Source organism: Halichoerus grypus, chromosome 9 (assembly GCF_964656455.1).
Source record: "Halichoerus grypus chromosome 9, mHalGry1.hap1.1, whole genome shotgun sequence".
NCBI lineage: Eukaryota > Metazoa > Chordata > Mammalia > Carnivora > Phocidae > Halichoerus > Halichoerus grypus.
In genome coordinates, this window is record NC_135720.1 from 93,250,772 (window position 1) to 93,275,669 (window position 24,898).

General features: G+C 36.3%; 1 protein-coding gene across 2 annotated transcripts in view; it reads right to left on the minus strand.

Annotated features, from left to right (window-relative positions):
- Positions 1-9,839: 9,839 nt before the first annotated feature.
- BEND6 (BEN domain containing 6) overlaps positions 9,840-24,898 on the minus strand; it is a 55,264-nt gene continuing 40,205 nt past the window's right edge. For both annotated transcript variants that reach the window (XM_078055191.1, XM_036117879.2), the window contains exons 2-5: positions 19,915-20,135; positions 18,002-18,194; positions 17,078-17,214; positions 9,840-10,570 (exon numbers count right to left, since the gene is read on the minus strand). In XM_078055191.1, coding sequence (XP_077911317.1) covers positions 17,087-17,214; positions 18,002-18,194; positions 19,915-20,135 — 542 coding nt within the window. In that variant the 3' untranslated portion in view covers positions 9,840-10,570; positions 17,078-17,086. The remainder of the gene's footprint in view (positions 10,571-17,077; positions 17,215-18,001; positions 18,195-19,914; positions 20,136-24,898) is intronic.

The following is a 24,898-nucleotide window of genomic DNA, read 5'->3' on the forward strand; positions in this document are numbered from 1 at the left end:
AAGGAAGGGTAGAGGTAGGTGAAATTTAAGTGAAGCAGTCTTTTGGTAGGTACAAAGCCAATTAGGGCTGTGTGTAAAGAGTTCAAGGTCATGTCTGGACTACAGACTTCTTTTAACTTGGAAACTACAGAGTTAACATAGATACTAATTGTTGGCCCGGAATCCCCTTATCTGTAGCCCTGCACTTGGTTTGGTATGAGGCTGGTTCTCTGTGTCACAGTGACCAGCCAAGGGAGGGATATTTCATTTTTACTGATAGATTTTCAAACAACAAAGCTGGTACTCTATGATTTTAGAGAACAAATTTTCTCATTGTGTAAATAAGAAAGCAGTAGTCACCAAGGTCATCTTTATTCTACAAGTGCAGTATTTCTTTGGGAGAAATATTGTTTGTTAATTTTTCAGCTAACTTTCTCTCTCTGTTTTTTTTTTTTTTTTAAAGATTTTATTTATTTATTTGACAGAGAGAGACACAGCGAGAGAGGGAACACAAGCAGGGGGAGTGGGAGAGGGAGAAGCAGGCTCCCTGTGGAGCAGGGAGCCCGATGCGGGGCTCGATCCCAGGACACTGAGATCATGACCTGAGCCGAAGGCAGACGCTTAACGACTGAGCCACCCAGGCGCCCCTATCTCTCTGTCTGTTATTTGAGCCCAGCAGATATTTACTTTCTCATTTGGAGGCCTGTTTTTGCTGGTCTAAATGAGAACATGTCATTTGATTACTTATGTTCCCTGCTAGTATTTGATGAATCTGTTTGATTTCTCCAAAGGGCACTACAACTGCAGGTGCATTTGTACCAACTACATTTGGGACTTGAAGATGAAAGTTGAGAAAAAGAAACATCTGCTAAGATGATAGACCCAAAAGCTGCATGTAAATTAACCGTTTTTAAATCTCTTAAATATCTAGATGACATTTGCATTTAAACAATTTTTCTTATGTGCTGGTGAGAGTTCAGTGGAACGTGTACTGTGAAAGGTTGCAGGTGGGAGTCATTCAGTTAAGTTCTTGGAAAACAAACAGTAAATATGTGGCTATAGCCCAAATATGATCATGCCTTTCAATTCAGTAATTGTTGCAGGGATAGTTTTTTCTTTTTTTAAAGATTTTATTTATTTATTTGAGAAAGAGCATGCCCATGTGAGTTGGAGGGAGAGGCAGAGGGAGAGGGACAAGCCGACTCCCAGCTGAGCAAGGAGCCCACCGCAGGGGTCCATCCCAGGACCCTGAGATCATGACCAATTGAGCCACCCAGGAGCCCCTGGGATAGTCTTTTTCATTTTAGATATTCTGATAGATGTGTAGTGATATCACATTGTGATTTAAATTTGTATTAACCTAATTAGTAATAATGTTGAAAATCTTTTTATGCATTCATTTGCCATCCATATATCTTCACTGGTCATGCCTTTTATGGACTTCTGCCCATTATTTAAATTACTTTCTTATTATTGAATTTTAAGAGTTGTTTATTCTGGATTCAAGACCTTAACAGATACGTGATTTCCAAATATTTTCTCCCAGTCTATAGTTTGCCTTTCCATTTTCTTAAAATTGTCTTTCAGGGGCGCCTGGGTGGCTCAGTTCGTTAAGCGACTGCCTTAGGCTCAGGTCATGATCCTGGAGTCCAGGGATTGAGTCCCACATCAGGCTTCCTGCTTAGCAGGGAGTCTGCTTCTCCCTCTGACCCTCCTCCCTCTCATGCTCTCTCTCTCTCTCATTCTCTCTCTCTCAAATAAATAAATAAAATCTTTTAAAAAGTTGTCTTTCAAAGAGAAGTTTTTACATTTGACAAAGTCTAATTTATCAATTTTTTACCTTATCATGCTTTTGGTGGTATATCTAAGAAATTTTTTTTTTTAAAGATTTTATTGATTCGTTTGAGAGATAGAGAGCAGGAGCAGGGGGGAGAGGCAGAGGGAGAGGGAGAAGCAGACTCCCCTCTGAGCTGGGAGCCTGACGTGGGACTCGATCCCAAGATCTGGAGATCATGACCTGAGCCGAAGGCAGATGCCCAACCATCTGAGCCACTCAGGCGCCCCTAAGAAATCTTTGCATAAGCAAAGTTTTGTTTCCTTCTAGAAAATTACAATTAGCTTTTAATTTTAGGTCTATGATCCATTTTGAGTTCATTTTTACCTATGATAAGTATGGATTAAAGTTCATGGTTTTACATATGGATGTACAATTGTTTCAGCAGCAGTTGTTGGAAAGACTATCCTTTCTTCTCTGAATTACCTTTGCACCTTTGCCAAATACCAGTTGTTCATATATCTGTGGGCCTATTTCTGAACTTTCTATTATCTTCTGTTGATGTATTTATCTATCTTGACACCAATACTATGCTGTCTTGATTACTGTAGCTTTGCAATAAGTCTTGAAATCAGGTAGTGTTAGTCTTCCACCTTAAATCTTCTTTTTCAAATTGTCAATTTTCTTTAATTTCTCTCAGCAACATTTAGTATTTTTCAGTGTGTAGATATTTCACATATCTTGTCAGGTTAATCACTAAGTATTTCATATTTTTTGATGCTATTGTAATTGGTATAGTTCTTCAAAATTCAATTTGACTTTTTTCTAAGGATGAACAATATTCTATTGTGTATAATAGCACAATAATAGTATTCTACTGTGTATATATACACATTGTTTTTATCCAGTCATCCAGATAAATTGTTTCCAAGTCTCAGTTATTATGAATAATGGTGCAATGAACATAGGAGTGCAGATATCTCTTCAAGATACTAATTTCATTCTCTTTGCATATATACCCTGAATTGGGATTGCTGGATCATACAGTTCTTTTTTTTTTTTTTTTTTTTTTTAATTATTTTAGAGGGGGGAGGGTTGGGGGGGAAGGCAGAGGGAGAAAGAGAATCTTGAGCAGGTTTCACGCCCAGTGCAGAGCCCAACATGACCCTGAGATTATGACCTGAGCCAAAATCAAAAGTTGGATGCTTAACTGACTGAGCCACCCAGGTGCCCCTCTATTTTAATTTTTTGAAGAACTTCATACTGTTTTCTGTAATAGTATGCCAGTTTACACTTCAACCAACAGTGGACAAGGGTTCTCTTTTTCCACATCTTGGCTAACACTTGTCATCTCTTGAATTTTTTTATAATAGCCATCTTATAGGCATGAGGTGGTATTTCACTCTGGTTTTGATTTGTATATTCCTGATGGTTAATGATATTGAGCACTTTTTAATGTAACTGTTGGTCATTTGTATGTCTTCTTTGGAAAAATGTCTATTCAGGTCCTCTGCCCATTTCTTGAGTTATTTGGGGATTTTTTTGCTATTGAGTTATATGAGTTCCTGTATATTTGGATATTGACCTCTCATTGGATATGTGGGTTTGTAAATATTTTCTCCCATTCTGTAGGTTACCTTTTCATTTTGTTAATTATTTCCTTTGCTGTGCAAAAGCTTTTTAGTTTGATATTGTCCACTTGGTTATTTTTGCTTTTGGTTTCTGTGCTTTTGGTGTCATATCCAAAAAAATCATTGCCAGACCAATATCAATGAGCTTTTCCCTGTTTTCTTCTATTAGTTTTACAGTTTCAGGTCTTTTAAGTCTTTATTTTAAATTGAAGTATAATTGAGATACCATGTTATTTTAGTTTCAAGTGTATAACAGTGATTTCTAACTCTACCACCATTCTCATATGTATATATATTTTTAAGGCTCCATGGCCAATGTGGGGCTTGAACTCACAACCCTGCAATAAGAGTCAGATTCTCTATCAACTGAGTCAGCCAGGTGCCCCCTTCCCATATTTTCAATTATCATTCCACTATAATAAAGGGTCTTACCTTCTCCCTTACTTTTTGATTTATCCATTATTATGATTCATGGATTTCTGTTTTATTCAATGGGTTATAATTTGATTGTTCATTGCTATTATAGAAATAAAACTGTATTTTATTTAGGTATGGTTGACAAAATTGTGTATATTTAGGTGTACATGATGTTTTGATGTTATTATACATTGTGAAATGATTGCCACAATTAAGCTAATTAACATATCCATCACTTACATAGTTACCATTTATGTGTGTGTGTGGTGAGAACTCTTAAGATCTCCTCTCTTGGGGCACCTGGCTGGCTCAAGTTGGTAGAGCATGTGACCCTTGATCTTGGGGTTCCAAGTTCAAGCCCCATGTTGGATGTAGAGCTTACTTAAAAAAAAAAAAAAGATCTACTCTCTTAGCAAATTTCAAGCATACAATACATTATTATAGTCACCATGCTATAAATTAGGTTTCCAGAACATACACCTCTTATAACTGAAAGTTTATTCTCTTGGACCAACATCATCCCATTTCCCACATCCCCACAGCACCTGGTAACCATTATTCTACTCTCTGTTTCCTTGAGTTCAACTTTTTTACATTTCACATATGAGATCATGCAGTATCTGTCTTTCTGGCTTATTTTGCTTAGCATAATGTCCTCCAGGTGTATCCATGCTGCTGTAAATGGCAGGATTTCCTTCCTTTTTAAATTTAAATTTTCATGTCTGTTTATTCTTAATTTTGGATGGTTTCTCAGCATTTCCTTGTCTTTCATGTCATTGACATTTTTGAAGAATATAGGCCAGTTATTTTATAGAATGTTCCTCAGTTTAAGTTTGTCAGTGTTTCCTCATGATCACATTCAGTTTATATCTCTGGCCAAAATACTACTTAAGTGATCTTGTGTTGCTTTTAGGGAATCACATTCAGAGACACATATTTATCTGACTCTTATTGATGATGAGGATTATTGATAATAATCATCTGGTCAAAGTATTGTCCACTTTATTCCACTTTTTCTGCTGCATAGTTAGATTTTTCTCCTTGTAATTTATAATCAATCTGTGGGATAATACACTGAGAACATGAAAATATCCTCTCCTCGTGAAACTTACACTTCAATATTTAGTATCCTCTGATGATTCTTGCCTAATCAATCTTTACTATGATAGATGTACATAGTAATTTTCTAACTCTACCACCCTTTCCATATTTTTAATTGGCGTTCTGCTATAATGAAGGGTCTTCTTATCTCCCTTACTTTTTGATTTATCTATTCATTGTTATTATGGATTCATGGATTTCTATTTTATTCAATGGGTAATAACCCATTATTGTCCTAATTTATTCTGATGCTCAGATTGTCCCGGGTTTGGCCAGTTGGAGTCCCTTTTGCAGCCTCAGGTGGCCAACCTTCTTTGAGCAGTCCCTTACTTTTTGGCATAACATACAATGTTCCAAGCACATTTGGTACCTTCTGTGCTCCCGCCCTGGAATCCGACATTTCTACAAGGAGCACTTTTCCTTTTGGTGGAAAATGGTATTTAGAAATCAAGATCTGAGAAAAACGGATACAGGCCATTTTTAACAAAACGGCAGAAGATAGTACCTATGATCAGAACCCAAAGTTTCATTCTAAATCCTAGGAATCAAAAGTAAACTTAGTGCCAAAGAGCTTAACAAAGTTCAGAGCTCAGATTCCGTGTGAAACTCATCTCATCATTACGGGTAAAGTGACTTTGAATGGGTGCAGACCCAAAGATTCTCAAATGTGCTCATTCTTACCATATCAAAGAGGATGGAAACTGGGATCTCAACAGAATCTAGGCAGCACCTTCAAATTGTTAAAACTCAACAATAGAGGAACATCAGTGACCTGCCTATGTCACAATAAATGAAGTGCATTTAGCTTGCTGCAGCAAGAGAGAATACCCCATAGGCAAAGTTTAGGAACATCTTAATCTGGAAAAGTCAGGGAAGACTTTTAAATGAATATTAGGTGCTTAGGGGCAGAATAAATGTCTTTTCTTCTGGGGCAAAATAAATAAAATAAGTATTAATACTTGGATCAAGTGCTCTAAGTGGGTTTTTTTTTTTTTTAAGATTTTATTTATTTGAGTGAGAGAGTGAGAGAGATCACAGAGGGAGAGGGAGAGAGAGAAGCAGACTTACCGCTGAGCAGAGAGCCTGAAGTGGGGCTCCGTCCCAGGACCCCGGGACGATGACCTGAGTTGAAGGTGCCCCAGATGCCCCAGGAAGAATCAGTTTTGTAAAGGAAAATTCTCCCTAGGTTACAAAATTACTTAAGTAAAATTCCAAAAAAAAAAATTCAGCATTTTTGTTTTTGACAGTAGAAAGTTGAAAGGAGGATTTAAAAATTCATCTAGTGGAGGGGTGCCTGGGTGACTTAGTTGGTTACTGCCTGACTCTTGATCTCAGCTCAGGTCTTGATCTCAAGGTTGTGAGTTCAAGCCCTGTTTTGGGCTTCATGCTGGGCATGAAGACTACTTAAAAAATAAATAAATGAAAAATAAAAATTCGGGGCGCCTGGGTGGCTCAGTCGGTTAAGCATCTGCCTTCGGCTGAGGTCATAATCTCAGGGTCCTGGGATCGACTCCCACATCAGGCTCTCTGCTCTGTGGAGAGCCTGTTTCTCCCTCTCCTTCTGCTGCTCCCCCTGCTTTTCTCTCTCTCTCTCTGTCAAATAAATAAATAAAATCTTTAAAAAAAAATTTAAAAAAATAAAAATTCATCTAGAAGAATAAATTTGTGACTATTATGAAAATAATCAGGAAATCTGTGAAAAATAATACTGAATGGTATTTCATTTTTCTCCTGATTCTTTGCTAAAAAAATATTTAAAAAATTAATAAATCCCAAAGGACAGCAATGCAAGGAAGAGTTTGGGTGGAAGAAGGAAGAGGCATGTATTATCTCCACCATCATCAAAGGAATTATAATAACCAGGACCATCTGGGGCACTGAGATGTTTATGTTATAGTATTTAATGTAATATAAATAATACAGTTATTACATAATATATACTTATCATATATATTATATAATATGTATAAACATATACTTTATAAATATATACTTTGTATATGCTTTATATATAATTTATAAATATATAATTTATATGTAATATGTCCCATATATATTTTCCAGAATTAAAAGCTGTAAGTATCCAGATTGAAAAGGAAAAGAATGTTTCCTGCACAATTAATAAAAAGAGACGCACAGCAAGGCATATTTTTTCATTTCCCTGATTTTAATACATTAAGGAAAGGGAAGATCCAGAGAACCTCAGGGAGGATGGGAAGGCATATTCTGAATAAAAGAATGAGAATTAGGATTTCATTATTCTCTTCATAGGCTAGGGTTGCCAGATTTGGCAATAAAAATATAGGACATCTAGTTAAATTTGAATTTAAGATGAATGAGTAATTATTTAGTGCAGTATACCCCAAATATTACAAAGGATATACTAAAAAAATTGTTCATCTGATTCACATTTAACTGGGTGAGTTTAATTCATCCAGCAATCCTACAGCAGCAGCAATGGGTGTAACTCTGGTAAGAACATTCAAGTAAGCATTATTTACTTGTCCCTTACTGTAAGAAATCAAATAAAGTAAGAAGGAGAAAAACAAAAGAGCAACAGCAGAACACCCTGTCCTGCTATTTTTAGTAAAATAGGCAACAGATAATAACTGCAGAAACCAAGGACTTTTAAAAGTTGCTATTAGAAGGAAATTGTGCAGAAATTGTGCAGAGAACATCAAGGCTCCTCATGAGTAGCAGATCTCAGAAAGTGCCAGCAAAAGTATACTTCCTGAAAAGGAGAAACTCATCCAGAAATGCAGATTCCTTAACCTGTAAATCTAACAACTGAGGGGTGAGCTTCAGCAGAAGTCATAAGGTTGGGATACAGAGAAAATGCACAGAGTATCTAAGAGGGCTCCTAGCAGCAGATCTCAGAAAGGTCCAGCAGAATCTTACTCTATGAAGGTCAAGGGCTCATTGGTAAATGCAAGGGCCCTGTACTATTTGCTGCTGCTGGTGAAGGGTCTGGGAATGCAGGGCTGGTGACAGAAATCCTTCCAGACTCAGCTTGGGTCAGAGGACCAAAGGGAACAGGGCTACACAAAATATTTCTCAGGGGAGTCATCGTGGCTGCAATCAGTCCGTGGTCTCTATGACAGTGAAGAGAGAGCCTTAGAAAGGTCTGAAGCCTGGCAGGGAGCCCTGGCCCCTCTCACCAACCATAAACTCAAATGCAAAAGCTGGACGAGGAAAAACCATGTCATTATAAAGTAAATGTTGAAGAAAAGCTCTGGCACAATATTAGCACAAAAATTTTGTAAGGAAAAATGTGAAAAAGAGCCGCAAAAATGACAAATGCATTAAAGACAGTCACAGAAAAAGGGATGTAATTATCATCTCCATGTAGGAAGACTGCAGAACACACATGTAGAAACTCATACATTAGTAAATTTTTCTTTGACACTTTTGCAGGGCTAATTGTGGATTTGGAAAGTCCTTGTCCTTCAGATAACATAAAAATATTCGTGTATTTTTTTTAATCTCAGTCCAATTTTTACATTTTATTAATCTGGAATTTTTTATGAAATATAGTTTGAAGTAGGAACATAATTATTTCTCATTCACCAGTTACCTCAGTATCATTTATTGAATAAACCTTCCTTTCCCTACTTACTGAAGGTTCTACTTTAATCATATTCTAAATTTGTATGTATATGAATACATAATACATGCATACATATACACATACATATATATCAATTGCCTTCTGGGCACTCTATTCAGTTTCATTAGTTTTCTTATTTGTAACTCATTTTTTAAAATAATTTTATTTATTTATTTGACAGATAGAGAGAGAGCACAAACAGGAGGAGCAACAGAGGGAGAGGGAGAAGCAGGCTTTCGGCTGAGCAGGGAGCCCGATGTGGGGCTCAATCCCAGGACCCTGGGATCATGACCTGAACCAAAGGCAGATGCTTAACCAACTGAGCCACCCAGCTGCTTCTTATTTGTAACTCATTTAGAACCAATATATGAAGCTGAATTAGAAAGACGATATATATTCTATTACCTATAAAAATTTCAAAACACATCTAAAAATATCTTAAGGAAGGACGATAGAAATTCTAGTTGAATAATAGTTATGTTTTGCAAAGACAATTTTATTTACATTTAGTAGGCAAAACATACTACAAAGTAGTTTTTTTTTAAGTAAATCACTTGTATCTCAATAAAATTATCATTTTTCAATAAAAATGTTAACCTTCCTGGATAGTGTGTATATATCCTACATAGCACGCACATTTATCTTGGATATTGTCTCTATATCCCACATATAGTATGGCCCCTTAGAAGACAAACAAGCCAGAGCCACATAGGCAGTTATAATGGTAATGCCTTAATGTGTAGGGGTAGAGAAGCAATCAGCCCAGAAAAGGATCTTTTCCCTGGATTTTATACCCTAATAAGAAACGAGCAAATACTTTTTTATGTTTTCAATGAGATTTATTTATATTTAAGTAAAAGTAGCAAATGCTAACATAAGTTATTTCCTTAATCATATTTATTTTGTACGACCACATTGTTATCAAGCAGCATTATGTGGAATGTTCCCTGGGTCCACAGTTCTGAACTTCCCAGCTATTATATGCATCCTCTTTTCCAAGTTTAAACATGACCTTGTACACTGAAGAAGCATGGCTTGTTATTGCAAAGTTGTTGTGTGTGACAACCTGACATCACAGGAGAAGCCTCTTGATGAAGAATGTTTTATCTTTCATTCATTTACAAAATGGTATTTTTCTTTTTATGTGATTATCCAACCCATGAGATTTTGTTCCCAATTCTTTTTTCTTCTGATACTATGAAATCAGACCAGTTAAAACTAAGCAGTGTAGCAATAAAACCAACCAAATACATAGGATGTTATCTTATATAGGATATTTTAGATGATATTTATGTTTTATATTACACATCTGTATTTAATGTACTTGGCAATAAAAAGTTAGAAGCATATAAACAAATAAAAAAATTTCAAATCGATGCATTGTTTTAACACTCACAAAAACCTGGGTTTATTTCTTTTTCAGGAGTGCACTGGAATAGTTTTATATTAAAATAAAAAGGTCTTGCTGCTTTTTTTTTGGATTCTTATTTTATACATTTTTAGGTAACAGAATAATCCTGTAATTTCATTGCGAAAACACCATTACTTGGTTAGATATGATTATCAGATTTTAGGCCAACTTTGCTTCCCTCACATTCGTGAACATTGATTATTTCACTGTTTACTTTTCCAAACATGTGCTTATGCTAAAGATCCAAAAACTAAAATGGGGAGTCATTGGTAATAATAAATGTACAGTGATTAAAAGGACAATGACAAATCTTAGGGGCTGAAGTTTTTGTTGCTATGATGAGTTCTATTGTGTTAAGTTAGCTGTGCAGAGAAACATTTGGGGACAGGAAAATGCATTATTTCCAAGAAACCATATTGCATGCTGAATTGACTGCTAGAAATTCTCTGGTTTGATGCATCACTGATATTAATGCTGGAATCTACATGCAGCTTCTTCAGCAAGCTCGTTGCTCCATCAAGAGCCAGCGATATTACAGATGTCTCACAGCCTGTCACTATGTGTCTCTGTGCTCACCGCCAGGGAGGTTGCAGATTCTCCAACAAAATCCAGTGTTAGATTCAGAACTGAAGGTGTTTTATTTCAGTTACCTACAATACCCATCAAAGACAAATGAAAAAAAACCCCAGCAAATTTTGTTAGAGTTCTTATAGTACTTTTTATAGCCACATGAGTTATTTTTGTGTCTAGTACAAATTTTTGCTTAAAAATACAAATTGTTAATAGGAACTATTATTATTGAGGTGACTTAGAAATTATTTTATGATCTATTCAGAGGAATTCCAGCATAGACAACAGTTAAAATATTTACATATATTTTTATCTCAAATGACAAAAAAAAAAATACTTTGTATTAGGTAAAATTTCAAACCCACAAAGTAAAATGAACCATCCCCATATACCTATCAACCATCCTAAAAGATTATCAACAATTCTGCTTGTCTTTCTTCAGTAACATTTGTTGATTGTTTAAATAGCAGGCAGTTTCCCAAATCTGGTTTACCTTTTTCAAAATTCACAAAACCCAAGTGAGCTAGTCTATAGAGGCAGATTACTATAAAGCTAATAAAGCTTGTTTGCATGAGTACCTTCCAATATGTTCACATGTGTATATATTTTTGTTAAATTTGCAAAAGTTAGATATTTCAACCATAATCAGTTAAGACGACTGTCTTTCCCTTTCAATTGTCCCTTAGTCATATTTTCTCCTCTGATTATAACCAGGGGGTGGCAGTGGGCATTTCTGAGATTTTGTTAAGGGATATATTTATTTTTGTGCTTTGCTATCTCTTCTACGTATAGTTATATTAATGGTGGCCATTCCAGTTTGCAGTGCCTTCTAGCAAAAATATGAATATGGTCAATTCAAAGAATATTTAAGAGGACTCACTCCATAGAAAATTTGAAATGCCCTGAAATCTTATAGCTCAGATATCAGAGCAACTTAATAGAGGTTTCCCCAAATTTGACAACAATCCTAAAACTTACATTGCTACTGAAGAGTTAAGAAATAGAAAGAAAACTCTGTAAAGTGTAAAATAAAAGCAACTTTTCATCCACTATGCTAGAGGACAGTCCAAATTATTTTTTTTCTATTGCAAAGTTGTCAAATGAAAAGTCAATCAACATGTATGCAACCCCCAAAAAGTAAGATAAAAGTATTATAGAGCTGTTAGTAAAAATATTATGTAATTCCCCCTACATTAGGTGATATTTGAGAAATTTGTTAACTTTTAAACATTATATCATTTTGGGGCATCTAGCTGGTTCAGTTGGTAGAGCACATGACTCTTGATCTCAAGCCCCCCGTTAGACATGGAGCCTACACAGAGTTGTAACTGATTGTGTATTCATAATTTTGTGTTTCTTTTCTTAAGGTGAGTTCTCCAAACACTATTAAGCCTTAGGTTCTACAAATCCTGGATCCATCCCTACGGTAGATAGTATTATTATCCCTGTTTAAATTAAAATTCAGAGAGGTCAGGTGACTTTCTGAAGGCCACACATTTATCAAGATGTAGAGCAGGCTTTAAAACCAGACTTTCTGACCCTAAAACATATAATTTTGTATGTCACCTTGGCTAGGCTATGATACCAAGTTGTCTAGATGTTGCTGTGAAGGTCTTTTTTAGGTGAGATTAACATTTAAGCAGTAGATTTTCAGTAAAGCATATAACCCTCTATGATATGGGTGGGTCTCACCCAAGCAGTTGAAGGCCTTAAGAGAAAGACTGAGGTCCTTTGAGTAAGGAGGAATTCTTTTTTTTTTTTTTTTTTTAAAGATTTTTTTTTTTTTTTTTTTTTTTAATTTATTTGAGAGAGAGAGAGAGAGAAACAGCATGAGAGGGGATAGGGTCAGAGGGAGAAGCAGGCTCCCCGCTGAGCAGGGAGCCCGATGCGGGACTCGATCCCAGGACCCTGGGATCATGACCTGAGCCGAAGGCAGTCGCCCAACCAACTGAGCCACCCAGGCGCCCTGAGTAAGGAGGAATTCTGCCTTCACACCACCTTTGAACTCAAGACTGCAGCATCAACTCTTCCCTGGGGCTGCAGCCTGCTAGCCTGTCTTGCAAATTTTGGACTCACCAGTCCTTACAGCTCTATGTGCCAATTCCTTCAATGTCTCTTTATAAACATCCTATTGGTTCTGTTTCTCTGGAGAACCATGACTAGTGCAATAAGAAATACAAAGGACTCTGGGACTACATCAAAATAAAAAGCTTTGGCACAGTGAAGGAAACCATCAGCAAAACAAAAAGGCAACCTACTGAATAAGAGAAGATATTTGCAAATGACCTATCTGATAAAGGGTTAATATCCAAAATATTTAAAGAACTTACACAACTCAACACCAAAACCCCCCCAAACAATCCAATTCAAAAAATTGGCAGAAGACCTGCATAGACATTTTTCCAAAGAGGACATACTGATAGCTAACAGACACATGAACAGATGCTCAACATCATTAATCATCAGGGAAATGCAAATCAAAGCCACAGTGAGACATCACCTGACACCTGTCAGAATGGCTAAAATCAAAAACACAGGACAAACAAGTGTTGACAAGGATTAGAGAAAAGGGAACCCTCATACACTATTGGTGGGAAGGTAAATTGGTACAGCCACTTTTTTTTTTTAAAAAAAAAAAAAAAAAAAGAATTCCTCCTTACTCAAAGGACCTCAGTCTTACATACACTCCACAGTATGGAGTTTCCTCAAAAAAATAAAAAATAGAAATACCATATGATCCAACAATCCCACTACTGGGTATTTACCTGAAGAAAACAAAAACAGTAATTTGAAAAGATATACGCACCCCTATGTTTATTAAGGCATTATTTGCAATAGCCAAGATATGGAAGCACCCTAAGAGTCCATCAATAGACGAATGGATAAGGAAGATGTAGTGTGTACACACACACACACACACACAGACATTTTGGAATATTTCTCAGCCGTAAAAGGACAAGATTATGCCATTTGTGGCAACATGGATGGACCTAGAGAATATTATACTAAGTGAAATAAGTCAGGCTGAGAAAGACAAATACCATATGATTTCTCTCATATATGGAATCTAAAAAACAAAAACAAAGGAATAAACAAAAGCAGAATCATACCTGTAAATACAGAGAACAAACTGATGGTTGCCAGAAAGGTTAGGGTGAGGGATGGGCAAAATGGGTAAAAGGGCTTGGGAGATACAGGCTTCCAGTTATGGAATGAATAAGTCATGGAAATAAAAGGCACAACAAAAGGAATACAGTCAATGGTATTATAATAGGGTTGTATGGTAACAGATGGTAGCTACACTTAGGGTGAGCATAGCATAATATATAAACTTGTTGAATCACTATATTGTACACCTGAAACTAATGTAACATTTTGTCTCAAATTAAAAAACTAATAAAAAAGTTCTTCAAAAAAATACAAAGAACCATATGTTAGCGTTGACTCTCTAATAGTTACTAATCATAAAATCTTGGCAATTCATTTAACCACTTTAGGTTTTAGTCTCATTATCTCCAAAGTAAGGAAATAATTTTAGACCAGGATTTCTTAATTTTGGGTTAGGTAATACTTTGTTGTAGGGGGGACTATCCTGAGCCCTGTAGGATGTTTAGCAACATCTGTGGCTCTGTCCACTAGATGCCAGTAGTTTACCCAGTTGTGACAACCATATATCTCTCCAGACATTTTCAAATATCCCCTAGTCGAGAGGCAAGGGACAAAAGTTCCTCCCATCCTATTTGAGCACTGCTCTACTAGGTCATCTTTAAGTTATAATATATGTATATGTAATATTACTGTAGAGACTAAACTGGCTGAGGCAGCTTTGGAAACTTCAGGAGAAAGCTGTTTGACCATTTAGTGGGATGTTACAGAGGTGATATTTTAATATTCTATAATTCTTATAAATAAAGTTTTCTTTAGTTTCTATAAGAAAGAAGCAAACAATGGAGAAAAGCCAAAAAGATTGACAACATGAAGCTCTTGGCAGTGAGCTGCAGGCAACTTGAGGAGAGTCACAGGAATGAGAGAGAATAGATACAAGGGGAGGGGGGGAGGATGGAATTTAGCGCTTATCCTCTCAGAAACGAATCTTAGCCGGGAAATGATTGTTGTTACAAATCCAAGCCACCAGCGGCAACCTCGCGCTCAGCACTGGGTGGAAGGCGCAGTCTACCACAGGGTCCACAAGGTGGGGGTTGCTAGGCTTCGTGCAGGCATGCATGGGAATTTGTCAAAGTCTACATGATTTTGCAGTGCATAATACCTTGCTAATTGTCATGCAAAGAAAGTTATTTTTCCAAAGAATACTTTTTGGGGTGGAGCAAGGAGGGAGTATGATTTGCCTGAGTATGTGTAGTCATCTTCAGGCTTCTGTTAGATGACCAAAAAGAGAAAAACAGCAGCATTCCACTAGATGGTGCTATATCTGACTAATTCATGAAGCGTGGCTAAATTAGGTTGGATGTGACCCTGTCTTTCCCAGCATATTTTCTCAGTCCTTTTGAAATAATTTGGATTTAGCTATACTTCAAATGAAGATACTTGCCAATTAAGAAAATTTTTCCATTCTAGTGTTAATCTCCACTTCTGATTCTATGCACATTTCTATTCAAAGCAACTTGTCAACAAAGCGAGGCTCAGGCCCAGAAAGCACCAGAATATATTGTGTTCTTAGCAAAAGATTTGTTCCTTTTTTCTATTTGAATTAATGCCGTAGTCAGGTGATTAATAACACTACTACTGGGTTGCAAGTATAAGCAAAACCCATATAAAACTCTTAACTTTAATGTCTTCAACGCTCTACTGACTAATAGAGATGAGTTTTGTGCTTACCCTTGGCATTCTGAGGTATTAAAAAGGCAGAAGGTGGGATATTAAAATACTTTGCAGAGCTCTGAAATACAATAAAGTGCTCCAAAGGGTAGCCCTATATAGCAGACCCTTGGAGCTCTGGTTACATGGCATTTAGCAAGGGAACTTGGCTATTATACATCTGGATGACTGGGCAGCTTCGTATCAAAATGAGCGGTTCTAGGGGTGCCTGGGTGGCTCAGTCGTTAAGCGTCTGCCTTTGGCTCAGGTCATGATCCCAGAGTCCTGGGATCGAGCCCTGCATCCGGCTCTCTGATCAGCGGGAAGCCTGCTTCTCCCTCTCCCACTCCCCCTGCTTGTGTTCCTTCTCTCACTGTTGTCTCTGTCAAATAAATAAATAAAATCTTTAAAAAAATAAAAAAATAAAAAAAATGAGCGGTTCTAACGGCTCATTTAAGCAATTATCTCCTAACTGGGAAGTTGTGAGATTCACAATCTACTGAACTTTTTAATCACTTGGGGAGAAAAAGGACACAAATATCATATCTTTTATAAATATGCAAGTTGGTCTACCAGTATGGATGAGCCAAGGGAAAGACCCCCCACCCTGCAGTTGCTATAAACAGTTTTTTTGTTTGTTTTACTATTGTTGACCCTCATCAGAGCTAGGCTTAGTTATATAGCAAAATTGTAAGCCACCCTTAAGGGTGCTGGGGGTGGTAGTCAGCAATGGGTAGAGGGTGGGTGGAGGGAATTACTGCATTACCCACAGCTCCAATCCTACTTAAAGCACTGTCAGAACATAAAGACAAATAAGATGGTCTCAAAGGTGGCTAGAGTTAGGCAGAGAACAAGTAAATTGAAAGTCAAAGATAAAAGTAAACAAAATGGAAGAAAAACCTGTCCTCATGTATTTACCATATACCTCTATTAATCAAAAAATATTAAAAACACAATAATACATTTTTTCACATATTTTCCATCAAAATAATGGAGAGGAAGCATGAGCACAAGTGAACCAGCCAGCACATTGGGTTGCTAAAGCAAGCATAAAATTCCACTTAAAGGGCAGGGCCTGACTATAAAGTGTATTTCCTTCAAAACTCACTAGAAGCAATTATTTTTCTTTGTATAATAGAAACATCTTGGTAAAAATCCTTTTCAAACCAATTCAAACTATAACAACTGATTTAAAGATGTAAAGACAGTGAGAAGCAGGAGGGAGAATGGCGGAGGGGACCCCGCCAGTGGTTGGTATTTCCAGCCAGCGGTTGGTGCCAAAAACAAATGACTGTTTAGAATTATAAGTTCAGTCCCATTGATGTACCTCAGAGATTTCCCTAGGATCTGTATCTCCCCTGTTCTAGAGAAACACTTCCTAAATTATCAAGTGCGCCTGCTTTGGCTCCTTTCTACTCCCACCCACAAGTTAACATACATTCTGTGAAGAAAAAAAAAAGTTCCTCAGTAAAACACATTCGAAAAACATTACATACTCTATAACCTTCTTAGAGATTTCTGGTGCACTTGGGCATATGAAAGAGTATAAAATACTCTGAGAGGTTCTGGAAAAGGAAAATCTCTATTTGAATTTAGCATTCCCAAATTTAAATCCTCTTCCCCATCCTCACCTCCACCCCCACGAATATCTATTAGCATTTCTTGGGCCACTGGCATTCTCTAATAGAATGTTCACAAAATGCTATTCCACAGATAAAAGTATTACATCCTCTTGCCACACGGAAAGGATTGTGAGGATTGAGAGGACTTACCGAAAGGATCTACTTAATGTCCTGAGAGTTCAGATTTTTGCTTAAATTTGGCTTCTTGGTACAGTTGTTTAGCTTTTGCCCTATCATTCTCCTAATTGAAACATCATCTGTGTTGGGAAATAACTGTTTTGTGACTCCTGTAAAAAACAACAATAACACACAAAAACCCTTTTTGAGGTCTTTGCATCTTAAGGTATGAACTGAGATAAAACATTAAGCAATCCACAATGTAATTTTGTCTCCATTTTGCAAAAGGAGCCCTAACATCCATGAGAAATGGCATATTAAAATACAGAGAGCTCAGATTCAGTGATTCCCTAAATTTTTTGATGTTTGCAAAAAATTATTTGATATCTAGATTATTATAGTTGAGGAGATTCATTAACTTAAACACCGTAAGTAGGATTAAGGAGGGCATGTGATGTAATGAGAACTGGGTGTTACACACAAATGATGAATCACTGAACTCTACCTCTGAAACTAATAATATACTATATGTTAATTAATTGAATTTAAATAAAATAAAATAAAAATTAAAAAAACTCCATAAGTAGGAAATTAGCCCCTATTTTTCTAGATTAAAAGATAAGGGATCTAGAACCAAGATAAGAAAGAGAAAATAAGATATAAACTGTTACTGAAATTTTGTTTGAAAGGATTTTGAAATGCATTTTTCTGAAGTTATGAATTTTATGAATTCCAACATTTCAGTGAAATAAAATTTAGTTTTATTTTAGTAACTGCTTTAATGTAAATTTTTTTCTATAAAATTTACCATATTTAATAAGAGGTTTAGGCTCTCTTGAGATTTTTCTTTTACAGAAAAATAACTTAAACAACAAAAAGACCATGAAAGAATAACTTAACCTTGAATGGTAAAATAATTTCAAATTCATGTGACAATGTAATACAATCATATTATACCTATGATTTCTTGAACTTCATTCTGATTCATAGCTGGTTTTACGGCTTTGTCCCTCGAAGTAGAGGACTTCGCCCCCGTCAGGCTGTGTGTGGCCATGTACTCATTTGTGTAGAGTACTTGCATTAAATCATTAATAAACTTCTGAGGCTTGCTCTTGTTACAACGGGCAATCTGCCATTTTTCAATCTTGAACTAAAAAAATACAAAATAATAATTGAAACTGGAAAAAGAAAAGGAAAGTAGTATCTGGAGAAATATTTTACCAATTGAGTTAAGACACAACAGAAAACAAAATCAACATTCTTGGGGCGCCTGGGTGGCTCAGGCGTTAGTCGGCTGCCTTCGGCTCAGGTCATGATCCCAGGGTCCTGGAATCGAGCCCCACATCGGGCTCTCTGCTCGGCAGGGAGCCTGCTTCTCCCTCTCCCACTCCCCCTGCTTGTGTTCCCTCTCTCGCTGTGTCTCTCTCTCTCTGTCGAATAAATAAATAAAATCTTTAAAAACAATAAGAACAACAACAACAAAAAAAACAAAACAAAATCAACATTCTTTAAGGGGATGTATTTTATTTTTAATACATATTTTACATTTCAGGGGTTAGAGTTAAATGTTATCTTTGATATAATTCCTAATATTTATGAGGTATTTGTTCCAGAGTATATACAAGCTCTTGTCATGTGATCTGGATTGGATGGTTTAAGGATGAGTCCCATCCTCAACACCTCCTACTAAGTGCGGTAGGCAGAATAATGGCCCACTGAAGATATCCATATCCCTGGAACCTGTGGATATGTGACCTTATAGGGATGTGATCAAAGTTAAGTACCTTGAGATGGGGAGATTATCCTGGATTATTCAGGTGGGCCCAATTTTATCATAGGAACCCCTAAATGCAGAAGAGGGAGGCAGAAGAGTGGGCCAGAAAAAAGAGGCAGAAGAAGGAGGACAGATTGGAAGAATGAGAGGGCTTTTGCCTCCGTGGCTGGCTTTGAAGGTGGTGGAATGGGCCATAAATCAAAGAATGTGGCTGCCTCCAGAAGTTGCCTCTAGACGTGGGTTGCCTCTACAGCCAGCAAGAAAATGAACTCAGTTCTACAACCACAAGAAACTGAATTCTACAATAACCTAAAGAAGCAGGAAACAGATTTTTCCATAGAGCCTCCAGAAAGGAATGCACCTGCTGACTCCTTGATTTTACCACACTTCTGACCTACAGAACTCCGAGATAATACATTTGTGTTATTACAAATCACTAAATTTGTGGTCATCTGTGACATAGCAAAAAGAAACTGATATACCAAGATTCAAATATTCTAAATGTTAGATTGTTAGTACTTAATTATTGCTCTGGAAGGCATATTTTCCAAAACTGATACCCAATTCTAATGAAACTCTTGTCTTTTCAGCTTCTGTTTCTTGAAGAGAAATTGGGGAAGTAAGAAAAGATTATATTCTTCCAGTATGCAGAAGCTTAAATTTACCTTCACTCAATGATATAATTTTGTAACCCTCAGTGCATAGTTATTCATCATTGATTTAAGAATTTTCTAGTTTAATAATTTCATCATTGACCACAATTTGACTTTAGTTTTCTCAACTGGATATTTGTGAAACAAACATTTGTTTGATTTATTGTTAAAAAATTGTTTTATGTAATTGCAATGTTATGGTCATGACCAAAATTTACCTAAAGTTACCTGATAAAACAAGGATCATTTTGTAGTCTTTTTTAAAAAAATTTTATTTTTAAGTAATCTCTACACCCAGTGTGGGGCTTGAACTCACAACCCTTAGATCAAAGTCGCATGTTCCACCGACTGAGCCAGCCAGGTGCCCCATCATTTTGTAGTCTTATTTTAATTTTTGTATTTACTGTATCCCAGAGAAAGATAGGGCAGGCATTCCAACTGACCTGTTTCTCATCAGTATGATGCTCTTCTTCAGCTTTCAAGGAAATCGGTGAACTGGAATTAGAGTTAGAATTACTGCACGTAGAGGCAAAAGAATCTGGTGAGGAGTTGTTTGTTGCTCTCCAGAGGGTGGATGCAGATGTGGACATGTTTCCTCCACCCTTAAGCAGGGCCTCTGCCATACCAACCAATTCTTCAAACTGGGTGACTGCTTGTGGTAACACTAAAATGGCAAGAAAAAGTAACACTTTACAAATATTTTTAATAACAGGGGCATGTATTCCTATTTTTTATTGTGTATATATACATATCATATTGCATATATAGAGTGGAGCAAATTATTAACATTTACTACTTTTGGAAAATAAACATGGTAAGAAGAGTGGTTGGGATATATTTACTTTTTATTATTTAATTTAATAATGGCTTAATAATAAATCAATTAAAAAGCATTTGGTTGTTGCATTTAAATGTATATGTATTACTTCATAACTAAAATGAATGGTTTAAAGAGTTGATTCTTTTTTCTAATTGCTAATAGTATTATTTGAAGGTTTTTAATCTCATTAGGAGACATTGTTGATTCTATCATCAATCACCTTCCAGATGCTCCTATCAGGCCGGTTTAAATGACCATTAAAACAAACCATTTCCATTTAAATTTATTAAAGTAAATTTTCAGTGACCTTTGTGTGTGGTTTTCCATGGAGTCAAATTTCATAAATTAATAAAAATTCATTGCCATGATTCAAAACTATGTTTTCACATATTAAGGATGAATTTTGGTAATCAGCTGAATGTTCTCTTTGTTCCTCTTCTTTTTATTTAAGATCTTATTTATTTATTTGACACAGAGAGAGAGAGCGCATGAAGGAGGGAGAGGGGCAGAGGGAGAGGGAGAAGCAGACTCCCTGCTGAGCAGGGATCCCAGGATCTGAGTCAAAGACAGATGCTTAACTGACTGAGCCACCCAGGTGCCCGCTTTGTTCCTTTTTTAATGGAAACTTACACATTCAAAGGTTCATGCCTCCATATAAAATGGTCTTCTCTATTTACAGTTATATCTAGTTTGTTTCCTAAGGACAAATAACATTTTGTTGGAGTTCGAAGACACTTTGAACCCTCTCTGATTCAACTCCTCACTCTATGGTTAAGGGTACTGGCTGCTGGAGAAGTAACAAGCTGAAATGTTTTTCTTAAGCATATTACTAAGCTATAATCTTTGGACTAATATTTGACGTGAGAGCTGAAAATCAGTAGCTAAAGGGAGTTGAGTTTGACAAAATGATATACCCAGCTAATGCACACCCAACAAGATATAGAACATCTCCATCCTCCCAGAAAGTTGCCTCATGCCCCTTCCAAGTCAATCCCTGGACTCACTTTAGAGGCAACCACTGATGTGACCTCTTTAGCCAGAGAAAAGTTTTGCTTGTTCTAGAATTACATATAAATGGGTTCAAATGGTATATTCTGGGTTTTTTTGGTCTGACTTTTTTTTTTGCTATGGATAATGCTTTCAGATTCATTCATGTTGTCATATGTATCTGTTATTCATTCTTTTTTGTTGCTGACTAATATTTCATTATATGGATACTCCACAATTAAAGTTTCATTCACCTGTTGATGGGTTATTTTCCAGTTGAAAACATGACTTTAATGGTTCCCTAATATTCTAAGGTATTGATGTTTTATAATTTATTTAAATGTTCTCTTTTTTTCAAATTTAGGTTGCTTCCAATTTTTCTTTTTTATTTATTTGTTTGAGAGAGAGGGAGAGAGAGCAGAGCAGGGAGGGGCAGAGGGAGAAGAGAGAGAATTTTAAGCAAACTCCATGCTGAGCACAGAGATGACTTAGGGCTCCATCCACAGATCCTGAGATCATAACCTGAGCCGAAACCAAGAGTGGGTCATTTAACTTACTGCGCCACCCAGGCACCCTGCTTCCAATTTTTCTTTATTACAAACAAAACTCGTATGAACTGTCTAGCACATACATCTTCGTATGTATCTCTGATCACAGTGCTCCAAATTCCTGAAAGCATAATAACAGGGTCAAAGGTATAAATGTTTTCTGACCTCAACTAATACTGCTGAATTGCTCTCCAGAAAGATTCTTCCAACTTACATGGCCACCAGCAATGTAAGAAGTCAGCCTTTTCTCTACACTATCAACAGGTGTTAGTCATTAATAATAATCTTCACTACTTTGATAGGTTGACATCTTAGTAAAATTTAAATTGCAATTATTTTATTCTTGTGAAGTTAAATATATACTTATTTATTGACTATTAGAGCTTCTATGAATTATCTGTTAGACCACAGAATATTAACAGTTTATTTTTTAAAGTAATCTCTATACCCAATGTGGGGCTTGGACTCATGACCCCAAGATCAAGAGTTGTATGCTCTACCAACTGCCAGCCAGGTGCCTCTAGTATTTTTTCTATTTTTAATAACTTGGATAGTTTTTGTAAAGTGTGCCTAGTGTATTATAAGCACAATGTGTTAAATATTGTTATTTACTCCCTTACATATTATTTTAAAACTTTTATTTGCCATAAGTTGCAAGTATTTTTCTTAGAGTTTTTTTTTTCTTTTTTTAAAAGATTTTATTTGTTTATTTCACAAAGACACAGCGAGAGAAGGAACACAAGCAGGGGGAGTGGGAGAGGGAGAAGCAGGCTTCCCGCTGAGCGGGGAGCCCGCCGCGGGGCTCGAACTCAGGACCCTGGGACCATGACCCGAGCCGAAGGCAGACGCTTAAAGACCGAGCCACCCAGGTGCTCCGAGTTTTTATCTTTTAATTTCACAATATTTTGAAAGCATACACACATTTTTAGTTTTTATTTTAAAGTAGCAGTCTTTTCTTTAGCTTATTATTCATCTATTTTATGCTTAGAAAGTCATTCACCATTCAGATCAGTAAAATACTCAGTCATATATTTTGTATAGTTCAAATATCTTTTTACAAGTGAGATTTTTTCTGCCTGGATATATTTTTTTTAACTTCTAATAGATAATTTTAAACACAAAAATTGTAAGCTCCCATCTATCCATCCCCCAGTTTCAACTCACAGCCAGTCTTGTTCCACTGATACCCCTGTCCGTTTTCTCCCCAACCACAAGAATACTTCAAGCAAATCACAGGCAGCATCTCATTTTATCTGTAAATATTTCTATATGTATCTCTAAAGGTAAGAAATTTAAAAAATATAAACATAACAATATTGTGACAGCCAGAAAGCCTTATCAGTAATTCTTCATTATCATTAGAAAACCTAGTAAATGTCCAAATTTCTCTGATTTTCTCATTGTTGTTGTTTTTACTTTATTTAATCAGGATCCAAATAAGGTCCACACGTTACAAATAGTTGCTTCTCTCAGGGCGCCTGGGTGGCTCAGTCGTTGGGCGTCTGCCTTCGGCTCAGGTCATGATCCCAGGGTCCTGGGATCGACCCCCACCTCGGGCTCCCTGCTCAGCGGGAAGCCTGCTTCTCCCTCTGCCACTCCCCCTGCTTGTGTTCCCTCTCTTGCTGTCTCTCTCTCTGTCAAATAAGTAAAAAATCTTAAAAACAAAAACAAAAAACTAGTTGCTGTCTCTTTTAAAAACTATAGGTTTTTTCTCTCTCTCTTAGTTTTTTCCTTGGAATTTATTAATTGAAGAAACTGGGTTATTTGTTTTACAGGGTTTCCCACAGTGGGATTTTGCTGATTGTATCCATGACGTACTGTTTAACATATTATTCTGTTCCCTAAATTTGCCCTAAACTGGTCATCAGATCTAAAGTCTTGATTAGATTTAGATAGTGTTTTAAAATTCTATCAGGTAGCATTGAATGCTGGTTAGCTTTTTTTGTGATATTAGTCATTACTGATGATCACCACTTAGATTCATTACATCATAAGGAGTTGCAAAATGGTGATATTCTAATACTTTTCTTCTTCGTTTATTAGCTAGAATTCTTGTACAAAGGGAAACTTCCTCCCATCAACTATTTGGTTACACTTAGGTTTATTTCCTATAATAATGACAGGATAAATACTTGTTTTTTAATCTGTATTCGCCAGTTTTCAGATGACCATTAAGTTTTTTCTTTTTTGAATACAATTATGAACTCATGCATTTATTTTTATTTTTATTTTTTTTTTAAAGATTTTATTTATTTGACAGAGAGAGACACAGTGAGAGAGGAAACACAAGCAGGGGGAGTGGGAGAGGGAGAAGCAGGCTTCCCGCGGAGCAGGGAGCCCGATGCGGGGCTCCATCCCAGGACCCTGGGATCATGACCTGAGCCGAAGGCAGACGCTTAACGACTGAGCCACCCAGGCACCCCTAAACTCATGCATTTAAATATATATATGATAACCAGCTGTGGTTATCATTAGTATTTTTATTGGAATTCCACTCAAAGTATTAGTTATTTGGGGATGAATTGGCATCTTTCTCCACTGAGTTTTTTATTTTTCATCATGGATCACATACATTTCTTGTTAGGGTTATTAGTCGGTATTTTATAGTTGTTTGTAATTAATGTGACTAAATTCTGTTTTTTTTTTCTAAGAAAATAACTGGAAATTTCTGATCTATAAGGAAATTACTGATTTAAAAAAATAGTAGCTGCTAGATTTGGGGCACCTATTATATAATATTCATTTATCAGTTTTGAAATAAAATAAGGCTTATAATGAATAACAGTAGTTTTCTGCCCTATCACTCACCACTCTTGATTACCACTCTTAGAGATCACCAATTCCAATTAATTTACCTGTTTCTTCTGGTACTTACTTTCATAGTCTTAAATAATAATATGCATATACAACTATTTATTGATTTTTCAGATCCATATAATTATTTACTGATTTTCTTTTTTCTATTTTTTTTTAAGTATGCTCTGCATGCAACGTGGGGCTTGAACTCACCACTCTGAGATCAGGAGTCACATGCTCTATGACTGAGCAAGCTAGGCACCCCTACTTAATGAT